At 39.4% G+C, this 18,410-nt stretch overlaps 2 protein-coding genes and 1 long non-coding RNA gene across 4 annotated transcripts; all 3 read left to right on the top strand.

Annotated features, from left to right (window-relative positions):
• The first annotated feature begins 5,086 nt into the window (after positions 1-5,086).
• On the top strand, positions 5,087-5,719 carry LOC145705257 (uncharacterized). The gene is made up of 3 exons (XR_014134568.1): positions 5,087-5,183; positions 5,284-5,386; positions 5,598-5,719. It is a non-coding gene; the product is annotated as an uncharacterized LOC145705257 (long non-coding RNA).
• Positions 5,720-9,070: 3,351 nt separating this feature from the next.
• On the top strand, positions 9,071-10,512 carry LOC145701442 (uncharacterized). Its single transcript, XM_081778663.1, has 4 exons — positions 9,071-9,079; positions 9,214-9,285; positions 9,345-9,618; positions 9,659-10,512. Exons 1-4 carry the CDS (start codon positions 9,071-9,073, stop codon positions 10,510-10,512), a joined length of 1,209 nt encoding a protein of 402 aa, XP_081634789.1.
• Positions 10,513-15,696: 5,184 nt separating this feature from the next.
• On the top strand, positions 15,697-18,399 carry LOC145703967 (uncharacterized). 2 transcript variants are annotated; one of them, XR_014134401.1, is made up of 6 exons: positions 15,697-16,584; positions 16,634-16,736; positions 17,323-17,533; positions 17,574-17,703; positions 17,890-18,114; positions 18,159-18,399. XR_014134401.1 is itself a non-coding variant. In XM_081781382.1 (6 exons), the coding sequence occupies exons 1-6, from the start codon at positions 16,255-16,257 to the stop codon at positions 18,290-18,292; spliced, it is 981 nt and encodes a 326-aa protein (XP_081637508.1). In that variant the 5' UTR covers positions 15,697-16,254; the 3' UTR covers positions 18,293-18,399. The 2 variants fall into 2 exon arrangements, 1 of the variants encoding a protein (XP_081637508.1); XM_081781382.1 differs by having other exon boundaries at positions 17,890-17,992; positions 18,189-18,399.
• The last annotated feature ends 11 nt before the right edge of the window (positions 18,400-18,410 follow it).

The raw sequence follows: 18,410 nt of genomic DNA, 5'->3' as shown, positions 1-18,410 counted from the left end.
ACTAGAGAGAACAAGTTTAATCTCAAAATGGAGTTTCCACTTCAATTATCTGGGGAAATGGAAATTCTGAAATTCCAATTTTTTGATGGAAAGATTCTTTTTTGTTTCGGAAGTCACGGAAATGGCTCTATATGGATGGATTCTGACTATTTTGATAAAAACGTTTTGCTGCAGTCAACTTTTTTAGAGTTGGCAGAACTTGCCTTTTCATTGGATTCGAACAATTCTGCTGTCGAAGTTTTTGAGGATAAGTTCGTAATTATTATTTTTTTGTTATCTTTTTAAAATTTCTTCAAACTTTACAGAATCGCGCGGATATGAATAAAACTAGCTTTAAAATTGGAATGAGAGGTTTTCAAAATATCAACAACAAGAAAATCAGAATTTACAAACTCGATCGTGCAACTAGAATTAAAAATTTTATTCATATTACCGAAACGACTTCAAAGATAAATGTTTTACTTCCTGATTATTGGGGAAATTCAAAGCCATACGGCTGGGGTGCGAAACGGGACCGGGGCAACGGGACAACTGCCCCGTCCCGTGCTCCGTTTTGCCCCGTTTCGGGGAGACGCTCGGTTTGTGTACCAATTGGCATTCGAATACCAAAATTGGTATTAAAATACCAAAATTGGTATTCCGGGCAAACGGGGCAAAACGGGACAGGACGGGGCACCGAGTCCGAAAAATTAAGGGGGACGGGGCCCGATACTGCTTGCCCCGTTTCGCACCCCAGCCATACGGGTTGTTATTAAATAGATTAATTAAAAGCGAAGTGACCTTTTTACCTCCGTCTTCTTTCGACGGCACTATTTCTCAATACCTTCTCTACTCGAGGCACGCAATTGTCAATGGTCAGCTTCACCTCTTTGGTGGATTCTATGATCCCAATCAAGTATCAATTAAATTTATAGTTGACGTCATCTCAAATATAATTCTTTCAGATTGCCCGCCTTGACGGATGCCAATTTCGGATTTTATCTGTTAGGTTTTCCGTCCCTTTTAAATATGGACATTCAGCTTTTACTTTCGAAAAAGGCAGTAAAGGTGTAAATTTAAAATGCTCTCTTTTAAACATTTTTAGCTTTGATATGTTTTGATATATCCACTGAACGGAAGTGCCAGCTATTTAATGGATTCTCAGTTGAAACGACTTTTAAAACAAAAAGGACACATGTGTTCGGAGATTTAGGCCTCTACAACAATCGACCGACCGCAATAGGAGGATCCTTTGCAAAAGGAGCAGTCGAGACTTTGATGGAAGATGGTTGGAGTTTTTTAGAAAATCATCCAAGGTTGCCAAGAGAAACGAAAATGTCTTTGAGAAAAATTTTAGAAAGATTGAACTTTTTTCTGCCATTGGATTGCCTTCTGGTAGTCTTTTAACTATTGGAGGTTCCGTTGGTAGTTGGGGGTCATCCTTCGAGCTGGCCTCGAATTCACTACATGCCTCCTGGAGCAGCTTTAATTCTAGCCGCTCGAATGTTATCGATGTCATTTGAGCGCCTATAATTCGAGATGCTCGATGTAACTAAGACACTTGGTGTGATGTCCTTGAGCTTTGAAAACGTGCTCAGTTTTTATCCTAGGGCCTCAGCGACAATACACGGATGTACTCGCTTGACTACTAGCAGTTAATAAAGGTGAACAAGCCTTAGTACGAAAGAGTAGATTCGTAGGGCTTGGTGGAGGAGAACTCTAATAGGTATAGAGTTCTATCGTCTTGTTTGTCGTCGTTCTCTGTTTGTTCTCTATTCTAGTCGTTGTTCCTGCGAAGTCAGTAAAAAGTCAAGTTTTTTGTTTTTGTTTGTCGGTATCTATTAAGATCTCGATTTATTGCAGTAAAAGGGTCAGTATCTAGGTCTCGAAATCCGGGTGCTTTCGCTGTGGCGGGAAAGTGGTGGCGCGCGCACTGCCGCGGCGGGAGCGGAGGAGAAAAAATGCCGCACAAACGCGCTCGAGGCAGATTTTCTCACTTTCAGGTTTCAGCGAGCGGGCGCCCAAACATGCAAATAGGGCGCGATTCGCGCGCTTTCCTGGGGCAAGGGTTTTTTAGGAACGCGAGAGCCCCTCTTTCTCATTCGCAGGTGGTCGAAATATAACGTAGTGTTCTTATGATTTTTTATACGAATACGTTATTTAGTCTGCTGATTCCAAATATTGAAAATGATTTGGCAAAAAACTTCAATAATGAAAACTCAAAATCAATTTTTCGAAGAGGTAAATCATGTAGAGCACGTCTACATCTGTTTATCAGACACTTTTCTTGCGGCCCCCAAAAGATAAATTTTCCTGGTTCTTCCTCTCGTGCAAAATCGTCAGATAAGAGAGTGAAACTGACAGCGCACTAGTGCTTTACGCGCCGCGCAGGGAGCCCAAAAAGCATTAGGGCGCGCCATAATCTCAGTGGGTGCTTACTATGACCCAGTACTCGGAATCAGATGCAAATAACACCTAATCACCTGGTAATAATCACCGGGTGATTTCCCGGAAGTAGTAGGTTCATTTTCGCTAAGATTTTTTGAGAAGAAAAATTAGCAAGTGGCCTGGAAAACTTGGCTGAAAAATCGCTCCATTTTAGAGGAATTCTTAAGACTACCAATTCTTAAACCTTCCATAAGATTTTCCATAAGCTTAGTTAAATCTTAGAAGCCTGAGCGCGCGGCTTGCTTTCTAAGCGCGCCACTCGCTGCCCGAGCACACGACTCGCATCGCCCCGCGCGACTCCCCGCACAACCCCCTTCGCGCTAGGCACAAATCCCGCCGCGGCGAATTTTTCGGATCCGCCTCCGATTATTCGCGGCGAATTTTCGATTTCCTCCAGCGCGCGGAGGCAGCGAGGGCGCCATCCCTCTCCCGCCACAGCGAAAGCACCCGGATTTCGAGACCTAGGTCAGTATATATAGTCAGTACAGAATGGGGCCAGAGAGCAGTTGGCGCGAGTGAGTCGCTCTCTGCTGCCATCGTATGAGTCATCATTGAGAATCTAATCGCCTAGAAGGTTCCATCGTGATTCATCTCTTATCAGTGCGTCATTGCTTTATCAGTGCGTCATTTCCTTTCTCATGGTTTTGGTTTCCCAGGGTCTATGAGTCACTACGACTCAGTGAGGAGAATCTGCGTGGTGGGCTAGGTTGGCGCACGAGTGCGGCCAGAGCAAGCCTTCCCGTGAGAAACACCGGTGGCGCTTGCCCACATTACTCATTCTCAATTCTCATGCTACGGGGGTGGCTTTCAACAACGACCGGGCTGATTTGCATGATTGACCAATCAGAGCACAGAATAATGCTTCATGATGGGAATCGCCCCGGTCGTTATTGAAAGATCCCCCCGTAGGGTCAGGGGTATATTCGGGCTATCACTCGAATGTAATGTATGTTTTTTGGGCTGCTAAAATTCGAGCCCTCATAAATCGGACGTCATGATTTGATAAAACAGACCTACCTTCGGCAAAATGAATAACTCATCTTTCATCATGCATCTGCTCCTCGATTAAATGAGAAGAAAATTATCAAATTCTATTGTCCTTCGGGGTCTTATCCAGTGTTTGAAAAAATGGTCAGAACTAAGATGAGCGACTGAGCGCGAGCAGAGCCCCCGAAAATTTTTTCATGAGTGAGCGAGCGCGAGCAGAAGCTGCAAAATTTTTTAATGAGTGAGCGAGCAAGAGTTTTCATAACCCCGAAGATTTTTTATTGACAAAAAAAAACCGAACTTCAGTTTTGACAGAGTAATATCGCTGCATTGTCCAGTTTCTTTTAAAAGATGAAATCAAGAAAGATTCCGCAAATTTGGAAATGCTTGGTCGCGGGCGTTTTTTCCGTAAACAGGCCGTGAGCTCGCGGCTCGCGCTCATCATTTTTTCAAACACTGGTCTTATCTATGGTTACTTAGGGTTACCTTCGGTAACCTTGACTATCCCTAGCCTATCCCCCTCGGGTAAGTTCGTTCCGTCATTTTTGCAGGTGCCCCCTAACCCTAACCTTAATTCTGAGCAACTACTATAGTTTTAATAAATATCTTCGGTAGCCCTCGCTTGTCCTAGTCTGACCCTTCCAGTAAGTCTTTTTTTTAAGGAACGTACTTTCTCTTACCCTTATCAGAAAACTTCTGACGCAGAAGACTATTATTATAAACCTTGAGCTCGAATTTAACCGCGTGGGACGAATCCACGCGTATGAGCGCGGGACGAATTGTACATTCCATTGTAGTTTAAGCGAAAACTTGAATAACTCGCGACTCGCTCATCCGGTTCCCGCCAAATTTACAGACAATACTAAATCGAATACAGGCTTTCATAATTTCAATTTAAATTTTCGTTTTCCTGTCTGCAAACCTCATTCTCATATTACTTGTAGGTCTTGATTTAACCGTTTGAGTTGATTTCGCATTGAATTTTTGTAAATATTATTCAAAATTCGAAATCTCCAGTATCGAAAACCTATATTTTCACTTTGAAAAAATTTATAAATCCCAATTGAGACCTGAATTACGAGTGAGAAAAGGAGCGCAGCGCGAAGTAGGTCAGAGTTAATCCGCTGCAGAGCGCTGGTGGTGCGCGATAATTCGGTAAAATTTTAAAGAGCGAGAGATTAAGGATGTGCAAAGGCGCATTTCAATTTTCAGATCTATACGATCAGTAGTTTTTGAACTAGGGCTCTTCAAAGTCTTAAACTACATTGGAATGTACAATTCGTCCCACGCGGTTAAGCTACTCAAAATACGCGAATTGCATTCGAGCACCTCGAATTATAGGCGCTCAAATGGGGTAAGAGGGATTCGCCTGCCCCCAATCGGGCGGGTGACAAAATGACCGGACCAAGCGGGTGACAAGCCCAACACGGCCGAACTGCCAAACTCTGCGGGAAACAGCGAAGCTCAGTGGTAAATCTCTAATCTATCGAGGAAAATCATGATCAGAGGGTTGTTGCGACGGTCCAGCTGATCTGCACAAGGTTCACTTTTCGGAAGGTCATGAGCATTTTTGCTCAAAAATTTTCAGGAAAAAACGATTTTTACTAATTCGACCATGGAGATTCCAAAAATAATGCTCCAGAAGGCATGTAGTGAATTCGAGGCCAGCTCGAAGGATAGCCCCTCACTACGGTTCCGTTTCTAAGGTATTAAATGAAATTTGGCGATTTATGGACGGCAAATGGTCATTGATCGGCTCTCTTTCAGAAGTAAATATATTTTTGATTGTTTTCTTTATGTTCTTATTTAAAATGTCATTTGAAGAATCTTCAATGAAAATAAGAACTTTGTCGTTCATTACCTTTTCAGGATTTAGAATGTCCATCAGCAATTTTACACGAAAACTCCATATCCATATTTCCAGGCTATAATTCTGGCTCATACTTTCCGATTCAAAAGATTAATTTCTTAGGTCAAGAGCTCCGAGCATATTCAATAAAAGGGCGCTAACCAAACGCCGACGGGTAACAGATTTCTATTTTTAGATAGCCCTCTCCCGAAGTTGCAACCTTGGGGAGATGACAACCTTAGTAAAAGACGAACACTCTGAATGTTAGATTCACTGTGCGGCGTGAGAGTTGAAAGCCGTCTTCTCATTTTAGTTTTCTGGAGCTTTTTAATAGACTCAAGCGAAGAAAAAGTTACCACTCAAATTATTGGATGGCAAGAAGAGTTGGTGTGTTATCCGTTTATTTTTCTATCTCCTGCTGATTACTGCATCTCTTAGAGTAAATTTGATCAGACTTGACTATTTCATTCCAACTGCTTGAATAAAATTAAAAAAATGTTTTGAATGCTCAATAAAGATTATAACAAAAAAATCATCGAATTGATTTTGTGGTCGATGATATTGTTGTTCTAAGAACGACAAGTTGTCGTTGATCGTATTATTGACATTATGGAAGAAGAATTAACTGTAGAAGGCATTATGATTTCATAAGTCGAGTTGAAATCCTCTGGCGAGTCAGTTGTATGTCCTCTTGAGCAGAGTCTTGGTTGCCGATCGTTATGTTTGCATTGAAATCATGGGAAGACTCAGCGGGAAATTAAGATGTTAAATCAGCTGTAAAATCTACAGGCTGGGCTTATTTGTGACGAGATAAGGATGATTCGATATGGGCCCCGCGCAGCCTCAGCCAGCGCTATCGAAAATTCCTATCATCCGGCCCAAGGATGAATAATCAAGCCACAAAGGGCGTTTTCATTGCAGATTTTCAGCTCAAATTTTGGCGACTTTACTTCTTTCAATATTTATTAAATAATGCTGTTATTTTTAAACATAAAATCAGAAATGCAAATGAACTTTTTGAGGGCGTTCTTCGGCAGAATATATGTGTACCATGTCTCCTCTATTACCAGGGTCTCCAGGGCTCGAAATTTTCCGGGTATTCAAGTTGACATTATCGCCAGGATTTTTTGATCGTATCCTCCGAGATGCCAAGAATAGTTTTGTAGGCCTAAAATAAAATTAATCTTTTATGATTTCTATTCAATTGTTACCTCTTCGACGACCCATCCTCGCTCCGCAATGTGTCCTCGAGTCGGCCCAAGTCGAATTCCATATCCATGTACTTTTTTTCTCATCTTCTTTTTGATTTCAAGATTTAAGAATTGGTCGGCTGGTTGCGAGACATGTGTCGTTCAAGGAGCAAATTTTTCCATACGCACACGATCATGAACCAATGGATCGAGTTGATGACTACGATAATTATCGCACAATAGTAGCAAGTTTCCATTTTAATGATTTTGAACGAAGCTAATATAATGATGGAAAATGGGTGTGGTCATCAAACCAGTTGCAGAAGTATAGTAGAGGCACCACTTTCCATTGATCATAAATGCCGCAGATTTGAAAGTTCCATGATCTGTGAGACGCTCACCGAATCGCTGCGTAAAATCGTGAATTTTTGATTTATCTATCACCATTGGATACAAAGCTTCATGGAAGTTCATCATCGCTCCAGCAATAAATGTTTTCCGGGAATCAGCTGTCATATATTTTTTCGGATCTTCTCCTCTTTTAATTAATCCTCTATTATGTTTGTATCTCCAATTTATCGGCGTCTCGTCAAAGTTGAAACATTTTCGTCGGGGAAACTGTCCAATGATAACTCGAATTTCGGCTTGACGAAAATCGACAAGGGCTTGATCCCACTGAGCCATGCCTCCTTGTTGTTTATCTTTTCATGTCCGCTCTATATATAAATGTTGCATGAGGATTTTTCTTGTTTTGAAAACACTAACTTCGGCTGCATTTCAAATTCAAATTCGGAAACATCTCTTCAACAATGTCTTTTGCTTCTTCTCTCCACTCTTCTGTATCAATGAACTGTTTTCCAGTTCGAGGAATGCCTTGTCTGATATTGCCAGGGTTGTAGATAATATCGGACTGGTCGGCCGTTCGCAAAAGATACATTTCCGCCTCAACTCGCTGCGGCTGCCGGAAAGTGTAGTATTTTTTACCAGTATTTGGTAAGCAAAGTGTCTGGTTCAGACGATATTTACGATCGGGGCGGCAAATACTATCATTTTTATGAGTAAAGAGAGTATAATATATATAAGTACAATTTAAGATATCAATAGAATAAAATTTTACTTTTCAACTGAGGATAGGGGCATTTCAAAATGCGCTCCGATCTGTTCCCAGTTCATTTCTGGGTGGCTCTCTGTGAAAAGTACTATTTCTCATTTTCTTTCAAGTGTATATTTATTCCTCATTTCGTATAAATATGGGATTTTTTTGAAAAGGGAAATGGAAAATCATTCACATCAACCAGAATTGTCAGTTTAAAGCGCGCGCGAAAAAGTCCAGCGCGAGACATCCCCGATGATTCAACCCGCGGAGAATTTTCGATAGCGCTGGCTGAGGCTGCGCTGGGCCCATATCGAATCATCCTTATCTCGTCACAAATAAGCCCAGCCTGTAGCCGATGTAAATTCTCATCGTCTCTGCGAGTCCTTGGCGGGAATCGAGTTTTCATCTCTTTTCAACCTTTTTTTTAAATTTCTATTTTTCGAGCAATAGATAAAGGGATGAAAAAAATCATCCTTTTCCGGGCGAATCTGGGACAACTTTTAGCGCTCTTTTCAATGAGCTTATAAAGAAGGGGCGTCAGGATTTCACTAAAAAATACTTATTGAAAATGGTTCAGGCTCAAGTCCGATGCTAAGTCAAACTCAAATGCTATTTAAATTTTGTCTTGGTCAATCAAAAACCTTGTGATCCTTGACCCTTTTCCGTATCGTCTTCATCCTTACCACGAACCTCGACTATGAAGTCATCCACCGTCGTCCACCGCTACACCACCCAAGACTATAAAAGTCGTCCACCGCTAAACCAACCTCCACATCAAAGTTATTCAACGCAAAATCGACGTCGGCTTCAGAGTGGTCCATTGCTAAATCAACGTCAACTGCTTGTTTCCTCCTTTCTAGGGGAAAAAACTTCAAAAACTAATTTTCAAAATCGGCAAAAACCTTCTGAAGCCGCTTTTTGGGATTGGAAGTAGCGTACTGAATCGCCGCCATCGTCGCTTTTTTCCTCTCCTCTTCTTCCTGCTTTCTTCGGTTCTCGATCGCCTCTCGCTTCTCTTTTCCTAGAGCCAGTTGAGCTTCCAGAGCTTTGAGTTTTTTGTTTCGAGCCTCGATTTGTTCCTCTCGAACGATTTTGCGATTTTCGATCCGCTCTCCAAATCTTTGTCTTTTTTCGCTGCTCGCAACGCTGATCTATAATTCTTATTTTTATAATTGGATCGAAAATCCTATCCTTTAACTTCAAGCCAAAAAGAGTTCTTATAAAAAGCCGCGTAGCGGCTTTCTCAAGAATAAAGCCGCGAAGCGGCTTCGCCATGATGGCCAGATGGCAGAAGGAATGGGCGGCAATGAAGAAGCTGCCGCTAAAAATCAAGCTTTTGATGACATCGAAAAATCAGCTTAAAAACGAGCGGAAATTGCAAACCATGATGATACTGAATTGTAACTTTAATAAATAAAAGAAAAATTTATCTCAAAAAAGACTTGATGATGTGATGTCTCCTCCTTGTTTCCTCCTTGTTCTAAAATGACAGTCATCAAAATTTTATAGCAAAAATCAGCGATGGGAAAGGTTAGACGTAAGAACCGGTAAAAGAGCGGGGACAAGCTGTCCAAGTGTCAGACAAGCAGTCGTGCCGCGATTATCGTAAATTGGAGAGGTTCTCTCATCGCTCCTTTCTTCACACTTACTCTTTCCTTTCTTAGAGATCAGTCAATAGGGTTATTGAGGAGGAAATAGAAACCGAGGCGAATCCGATGGAGCAGCAAAAAATTCAGGTGAAAAACAAAACAAGCGATAATTCAGAGGTTATAAAACTTAATGAAACTTTATCAAGTGTCTTGACTGCGAATGTTTCGGTGTTTTAAGACGAAAAGGGAGTGAAGTATTTCTGTTGCCGCAAGAAGTGCTGACAACAAGAAGCATTCATACTCAAGAATATGATATTAAAAAATCAAAGAAAAATAAGACATGGAAGAAAAAGGCAATGGGAGGAATGAAAAAAGTCAATAAAAAATTGACGCTTGGAAAGCATGGCTTCTCGACGAATCTTCAGCTCGGATCTTATCTATTTAATGGCTCGGTTTTTTGGGTTACTATCATCCTCATAAGTAATACTTGATGTAAGTTAGCGATAGAAACATTTTTCAGCGAACTGGTACTCGCTTCAAAGGTCACTCGGAAAAACGACTTTCCTGACTTCGACGTGCCACCGAAACTACAAAAAATGCGTCAAAATTGCTGAAATGGACTACTGCGGCCATTTGATGAAGCAATGTCATGAAACTGAAGAGTTCATTCTTCCAGAGCCTGTTTCCCAAATCGAGCAGCCTAAACCCGAGCCTCTTGTTTTCTCAAAAGACGAAAACGAAGTGAACCTAATCCGCTGTCAGAAAAAACGCTTTAACGACCAGAAAATCTGCCGCCATCTTTGCTCAGAAACTCTTATATTGAGATCAACAAGGATAAACCCGATTACACCGTGTGAATCGATTTGTTTTGAACTTACTCGGTCATCTGATTCCGCTGGCGACGTGTGCCCCACTCAAAAATACTGTAAAAATGGATGTCCTTGTCCATTTTATGAATGCGAGAAATTTGAGTCGCGGCAAAAATTGATTCCTGTTTTTGATTTGCGAAAACTTGGAGATAGTGTGTGGCCGACGATGTCATCACCAACAACTTCAACCTCACGGACGTCAAATTCTTCTTCGCAAACATCAATAATATCAACCTCATGGACGGCAACATCGACAACGCCAACATCGACTTTGTCAACATCGAAAACGTCAACTTTGCTTAAATCAACACCGTCAACATCACGGATGTCAACGTCAACTTTGTCACTGTCGACAGCGAATATTGAAGAGATAACTGGTCGTTGGACCGATCGACAAATGGAAAAAGAAAGCTTACCGATTGTTTTGGTCGATTTCAACCGCCAAATAAAACAAAAGAACATTAATCCGACAGATTTTTTCTTTTCTTACGAACGGTTTTGCTGATAACTTTTTAAAGCTTTAAGATAAAGAATTTTCTTAATTTTGGAATTAAAGATTAATAAAATCATTCAAAACGCAAAAGTCAACTGGCGCCACTTTTGTGAATGGGGAGCATTACTTGGTCGATGCAATCGGAAATTTAATGAGAGTAAGAGAAAACGGCGATGCTCCGATTCATGTTCAGAATCAACGCAAGTACATGTAATTATTTTTGAATGCAAAGGACAAGGTCTATTTTGTTTATTAAGAGGCCTCTTCGTCTTTCATTTCGGATCTTCGATTGGAACCCATTTCATTGAAATTCGACTGAAAGACAACGGCAAAAAAGTCTTTCCCGTCGTCGTCATCTGAAAAAGGTCAAGATTTTAAAAAGTCAGTTAAAGAACATAATTTTCGATCACTCAAAAGCTCCCCAAATAAAAAAACTGACAAATGCTTTTATTACGCCCTCAATTACAACTTGAATCGCTTTGAAGAAGCGCAGGGTTACATTGGTGGTATGCGGTCATGAGGGTACCGTACCCCCGTTCGCTTTTGATTATGAATGAGGGTACCTGTACCCTCGTTAGCTCTATTTTTCGAATGAGGGTATTTGTACCCTCGTTCGCATGTTTTTATGAATAAGGGTACAAAATACCCTCATTCGCATTTTTCTTTGAACAAGGGTACCAAGTACCCCCGTTCGCTTTTATCAATGAACAAGGGTACAAATCAATGGAGACGCTCACTTCCTCAACTACAGCTACAACCACTACAACGACCGCAGAAGAATCAACGACGACACTCTTTTTTAACCAGGTATTTTTTTATTTAAACAAACGAACAGTGATTAAAACAAACAGAAACAAAAGATAAAACTTAAAAACAGAAAATAAAAGAACAGTAAAAATTGAAGCACAAAAATTTTAAATAAACAAAAATGACCAAAAGAAAATTATCGCCGAATTAATGCCTGGTAGTTTCAGTCTATAAACCTAAACCTAATCCTAATCCTAATCCTAAATATCAAGAATGAGTTCTCTAATTCTATCAAAATTAACATCCTTATTTTTTCTAAGCTTTAAAAGTTTAATTAAATCTCGGGCTTTCTCGTGGCTTCTCACGGATTTCTTATTTGGGGGCCTACTTTTACTCCTAAAACTAACTCTAAAATCAAAATTGATCATATTAAATTCCTCAGCTATAACTCTAACTCTATCTAATGTTCTAATTCGCCTACTTTCTACTAATGCTGTCTTAATCCTTCTATTGTACCTCTCTACTACATTACTAGTCTTATCCAAAAAAACATCATAATCTAAAATAACATCATCCCAACATAAAAAAGATCTATCACCTAAAAACCTAGTCTCTAAATTCTCTAAAATCTTATCTAAGTTATCTATCATATCTAAATTATCCTTCTTAACACTAAAATATTTCCTAGTCCTATTCCATTCCCTTAAATGCCCGATAAAGTCTACAACAAAATGCTCATTAACATACACTAAATTCCTACATAAACTATAAATATCCCTTATTTCCCCTATTTTCTTACGATTCTCTACGCTAACCCCACCCTTTTTAAAATTGTCTTTCTGGTTTTTCGAAAAGTGAAAGAAACAATTCTTAATAAACTTATGCCCTACATTATCCCTAATACTATTCCTAAGAGCCTTTTCCGAATCCGTGAGAAGTAAATTACAACTAAGATCTTTACCTACTATTTTTTTATAAACTGAAGCCATATGGCCAAAAACTCGGCGGTAATCTTCTTCATAACGGCCACGGTGGAGACAGCTGAAGAGAAGGGTAGACTTGTAGCCACCATCTTTTGTTTTAATTCGAACTAGCAGATTACAGAGTTGATCAAAATGAATTCCCCATCCACGCCAGCTCGTTCCATCTTGAATAAAATTATGATTAACAGTTCCGTTTGAATAAGTTTTTTGATTAACAGTTCCGTTTGATTGTGTTTTTTTTAGAATCGACAATCTTGGACCAACAATATTGATGTCTAGTCGACAATCTTGGAAAGACCAAAGGTAAATGAAGAGAATAAATGAGGTAAATGAGATTGAATCTCATACCTGCTTGAATTACAGAAATATCTGAGCATTCTTTGATCGTATCAGTATCGTAAAAATATAAGTCGGGCCCTTCTTGATGGACAATTGTTTTTGAATTGACAAGAAAATCTTCTGGTTTGAATTGGAAATTTTCAATATCGTCAAGAGCTCCACGAACAGGCACATTAGTCTCACGATAATAACGATATAGTTGCTCCCATTGTTGCTGATTGGGAAAAGCCATGACTAGTTCATCATACGTATAATCTTCAGATAGAATCTCCAATACTTGTCGCTTAATACTGTTCGGACTTGAGAATTTGAGGGCTTGAAAGTTATCGTAAAGATATGTTTTTATCTTCGTTATAATTTCTTTCTCCATATTTTCTTGATCTGGTGCATCACAGCATGTGTGGGATAGTTGTAGTTGTGCTTCTGTCGCCTCAACTTTGTAGAAGGACTTGTCGAAGAGAATATTTTTATTGACATTTTGATTTATCACCAAATATGTCTGACTTCTTCCATTTTTTCTCTCTTTCGTATGAAGAGAAGTTAGAGCAGGATCGATTGTAACATCATATTTCTTCGGACAAGTTTTTCCTTCAGAAGTCAATTTGCAGCATTCGAAAATAAACTTCTTCTTCGTAGAATAAGAAATTTTGTATTCAGATACACGATCGTCATTTATCATCAAATGTGTGGCATTCTTCCTTGATGCCACCACAGACACCAAAGAAGGCTTCTGGTTCGATTGCTGAGCATATTGGTTCGACTCCTGAGGGTACTGGTTCGACTCCTGAGCGTATTGGTTCGACTCTTGAGCGTATTGGTTCGACTCCTGAGCGTATTGGTCGCCACAAGCCATAGGAAAGTCCTTATACAAAAATTATTTTTGAATTGAATTCTATAAAAACCTCGTCAACATCTTCATATTCAATTTCATCTTGAATAAAATTGTATGAAGGACTTCGCTGATTAAGAATTTCATCCAGCTCAGAGTCCGATAAGGAATCATCCTGCAGTGGATTTGCTTGGAGAACAGAAGGTGCACCGTTTCCATCTTTGAAGCCGTTTTGTTGCTGCGTTGAAGCGGGATTCTTTATTTATTGTTTATAATATAATGATAATTTTAAGTACCGTAAGGATTCCATCAATTTTTCTCTTCATATTCTTTAGTTTTTGAATTGAAATTTTACTTAAATCACTCATTCTCTTAGGCTAAGAGTTTTAGCGAAGTAATTTTAAAATGATTAAATCGAAGCATCAACAACAACAAGCTCTAGAGACGATCAACAAGAAGGAAAAGATGAACCTGTACCCTTGTTCAGGGATTAAAGCGAACGGGGGTACTTGTACCCTTGTTCAAGGAACAAAGCGAACGGGGGTACCGGTACCCTTGTTCGAGGAAAAGAGCGAACGGGGGTACGTGTACCCTTGTTCATGAATCTGAGCGAACGAGGGTAAATGTACCCTCATGACCACCTACAACCGTTACATTGCAAGCAATCATTTTAACGCGAAAACCTCATCCGTCAGCTTCAAGGGGCATTTCTTCCTGATGAGCGTCCGGATGGGCGAAAAATGGATCCAGCTTTCAACGACAGTTGCTCTCAATCGAATAAGAAAGAGCGAAGAATTGGAAAAAGGCTGGAGAAAGGGCGATTTTGGACTTCCGGCAGAAATAAGAGATTTGGACCCAGTTCATGTGGTCCCATTGAAACGAGTTTTACAACTGATAAAGGGCGGTACCCGGTCACAAGAATTTTTAAATGAAACTCGACGAAAGATCGATGTTGGTCGACTGATGCTGATTCTCGTTTCAAGAAGCTTTGCACTTTCAAACACTCTGTACTCGATTTTGTTAGAGGTGGACGGAAATTTTCTTACTCTCGGCCAGGGCTGGTAAATTCGCGTCCTAAAATCTGTCGAAAATTTTTAGTGCGCTAAAATTAGTGCGCGAATTTATTTTGTCGAGACTTTTAGCGACTTTCGCGTGTCTTTCGCGTGTGTCTCGAAAACTGTCGAAATTAAGGGCTGCTGATTGGCCTGCCAATGAGCGCGGGCTCTTTAATTCTAAAGTATACGTAAGTTTGAGAATTTCAAACTTTGTTTGAACTAGAATTTCAAAAAGGTTGGTTTCAATAAAGTGGATAGGGTAATCGAGGGCGTGAATTTCTAATATGAAGTCAAAAAAGACTTTATCGATCCATTTGTTAATTTTATTTATAAATATAAAGAAATAAATATAGCCGATATTAAATAGGGAAAAATATAATTCAACTTTTGTTTGCCACTCTTTCTGTGCTGGATTTGAATGATAATCTTAGACTCTTAGCCTTAGAATAGATTTCTTAGGGAGGTCTTCTCCCTAATTTTTTTCTTGAAGGGCTATCCGCAGCTTGTTCTTCATAATTTCAAATCTTCGATGTCCTCAATAGTCTGCTTTGCGAGGAGTTCTTCAGTAGCAGTTTAACTGTTGTTGATAACTTATCAACTAAGCGTGAATTTGGGAGGAGACCTCCCTTCTACTGAGAAGAGCTCATAGACCACGAAAGTAGAACATATCAGTCAAGGCTGCTTTACCTTCATAGACTGTTGAGGACAGCGATCGTCTTCCACGAAACTGTCATCCGGGAAGAGCCCATTGGATGATGAAAAGAGCCTCTTTTTTCGCGTCTTTAGCGCTGATCAGCTCTCGAAAAGACTCGAAAATTTCCGGGGGGAAAAATTAGTGTCATTTTAGCGCACTAAAGACGCGAAAGACGCAAAAATGTCTCGAAAAAAAAAATTAGTGCGCTAATTTTTTTCTCTTCGAGAGAAAATAGTGCGCTAATTTACCATCCCTGCTCTCGGCAATGAATGGTTGGGTTCTCTTGTTAAATATGAAGGAAAGTCGTTTTGCTATTCTCAATTATTTTCGGCTGATGATCCCTTCTATACGAATACGGGTGGACTCATTAACGATGAGTGCGAGTACTTCGGAAATGGATTTGTTAATGACGAAAGAATATTCATTCAAAACTACGTTTTCGATTTCGTTTTTGCGATCGAGTTCAACTTCGGAAGGGATACTAATTTAGTATTACTAAACATAAAAAAACAACTTTTTTGACCGATTAAAAATCCTTCAAAAGAGAAAATAGACCTCGAATTTGTACAAAAAAAAGTGAAAAAGACAATGCACGTAACAAGCAATCCCTACTTCGCCTTTCACGACGATGTCTTTCCAGCTTTTGCGAAAAACGCAGTTAGGCAGTCTCGATTTCCGATCCCCAGTTTTTTCTTCAAAACCATCGTTCCGGATAAATTCAATAATGAATCTTTTGCGGCGCTCGAAGAATTAAAACATATCTCTACACTTCAAATCGATTTGACCGGAGAAAACAAATTTGAGCTGAAAATAGACTTTGAAGAGATGAAACTTCAATTTTCCGATGAGATAGAAATAATGTCTTTCCAATTTTTTGATGAAACGACTCTTTTCGATTTCGGAATTTACGGCAACGGCTCTATTTGGATGGATTCTGACTTTTTCGAAGAACGCGTTTTGCTGCAGTCAAATATTTCAGAGTTGACAGAACTCGGATTTTTTTTAGATACTTATAATTCTGCCGTCGAAGTTTTTGAGGAAAAGTTCGAGGTCATTGTATTTTTAATCTTTTTAACATTTCTTCAAACTTGAAAGAATCGCGTGGATATGAATAAAACTAGCTTGAAAAACGGAATGAGAGGTCTTGAAATTATCAAAAATAAGAAAATCCGAATCTTCAAGATCGATCGTGCAACTAGAATTAATAACTTTTTTCACATAACCGAATCGACTTCAAAAATAAATGTCATACTTCCTACTTATATAGGAAATTTACAGCCTTACGGAATATCATTAGATGGATCAATTCAAAGCGACGTATCCTTTTCACTTCCGTTTTCTTACGACGGCTGTATTTCTCAATATCTTTACGAATCGAGGCACGCAATAGTCAATGGTCAGCTTCACATCTTTGGTGGATTCTATGATCCCTATCAAGTAACAAGAAAAGTTATGAAGGTGTTCATCTCAAATATTTTTCTTTCAGGTTGTCCGGCTAGACGGATGCCAATTGAGAATTTTATCTGTGAGATTGTCTTTCCCTTTAGGGAATGGACATTCAGCTTTAACTTTCGACAAAGGCAGTAAAGGTGTTAATTTAAAAGGGGGGTACTGAATTGTGCCGCCCTGCACCGCCTTGCGCCGCCCAAACAATTCTGAACAAGACAAGAGTTGGGCCCCGACGACCCAATGGGTTCTCTACTGCTCTAATACTCAATTAAATCGTGATTTCAGCCGAAATATGAGTTTGGTTGAGAATAACTCTACTGGCACCCTTAATTATAGGTTAACCTTTTTTTAATTTTAAGACACTATAAATATGTCAGAACAACTAAGTTGACACAAAATATCTTCGGATCCGGCGATGCCGGGCGACGAGTAATTTTGGATTTCAGTTAGACGAGCTCAACGAATTTTTTTCTCGTTTTTCGGCTGGACGAGCGGGACGAGTTTTTTTCGGTTTTCGTCTTGACAAGCTCGACGAGTTTTTTTTCGTCCTCGTTTTCGTCCGTTTTTCGTCCGTCCAGCCCAAAATTGTTCAGTCTCGTCCGTCAAAATCAAAAATTTCTGACGAATCGAGCACCCTGGCTAGGCGGCGCAGGGCGGCGCAATGCGGCGAAGGGCGGCACAATTCAGTGTCTCCCATTTAAAATATTCTCTTTTAAACATTTCTAGCTTTGATTTGTTTTGAATTATCCACTGAACGGCAGTGCCAATTATTTAATGGATTCTCAGTTGAAAAGACTTTTCAAACAAGAGGCATTCATTGGTACGGGGAATTAGGCCTTTACAAAAATCGACCGACCGCAATAGGAGGATTCGATGCAGACGGAGCAGTCGAGGCTTTGATGAAAGATGGTTGGAAATTTTTACAACGGCATCCAAGGTTAGCGCTAAAAAAAAGGAAATGTCTTCAAAAATATTAGAGATATTAAAAATTTTTGTGCTATTGGATTGCCTTTTGGTAGTCTTTTAACAATTGGAGGTCGGGATTCAAAAGATAAAATTTGGCGATTAATGGACGGCAAATGGTCATTGATCGGCTCTCTTACGCAGGTTAATATATTTTTGATTTTCGAAAAAATTATTTGATTAAAATTTAGTATTAATTAATTAATAAATTAATACTTATAAATTTATTATATTTGATTTTTATTCTCTTATCGTCGATAAGTTATCGATCTCATCTTTTAAAGAATCTTTTATGAAAATATAATTATTGTCGTAAATTTTGTTTTTCAGGGTTTATTTCGTTCATCAGCAATATTTATCGACAACTCTATCTTCATATTTCCAGGCTATACTTCTGGCTCATACTTTTCGATTGAAAAGATTAAATTTTTAGGTCAAGGTCTCCAAGCATTTTAAAGGACGCAAACCAAACGCCGATGGGTAATATATTTCTTCTTTCAGATCGCCATCTTTCCAAGTTGCACAAAGCTTGGCGGGATGACCAAAATCTGCGGCGTAAGAAATGAAAACCATCTAATAATTTACTGGAGCTAGTTTAGTTTAGCTAGTTTTCTGGAGCTTTTGAAAAGACTCAAGCGAAGAAAATGTTACCACTCAAATTATTGCAAATCAGGGAACAGATGTAGCGAATCCGATTATTTTTTTATCTCCTATTAACTACTGCATCTCTTAGTGTAAAATTGATACGATTTCACCAGTTTTTTTCAACTGTTTAAAAAATTCGTATAAAATGTTATGAATGCTCAACAAACTCCATTTCAAAAAATCAAATAATTTATTTTGTGGTGGTT

Source organism: Oikopleura dioica, chromosome PAR, assembly GCF_907165135.1.
Source record: "Oikopleura dioica chromosome PAR, OKI2018_I68_1.0, whole genome shotgun sequence".
Taxonomy (NCBI): Eukaryota; Metazoa; Chordata; class Appendicularia; order Copelata; family Oikopleuridae; genus Oikopleura; species Oikopleura dioica.
This window is presented reverse-complemented; position numbering and strand designations above follow the sequence as displayed.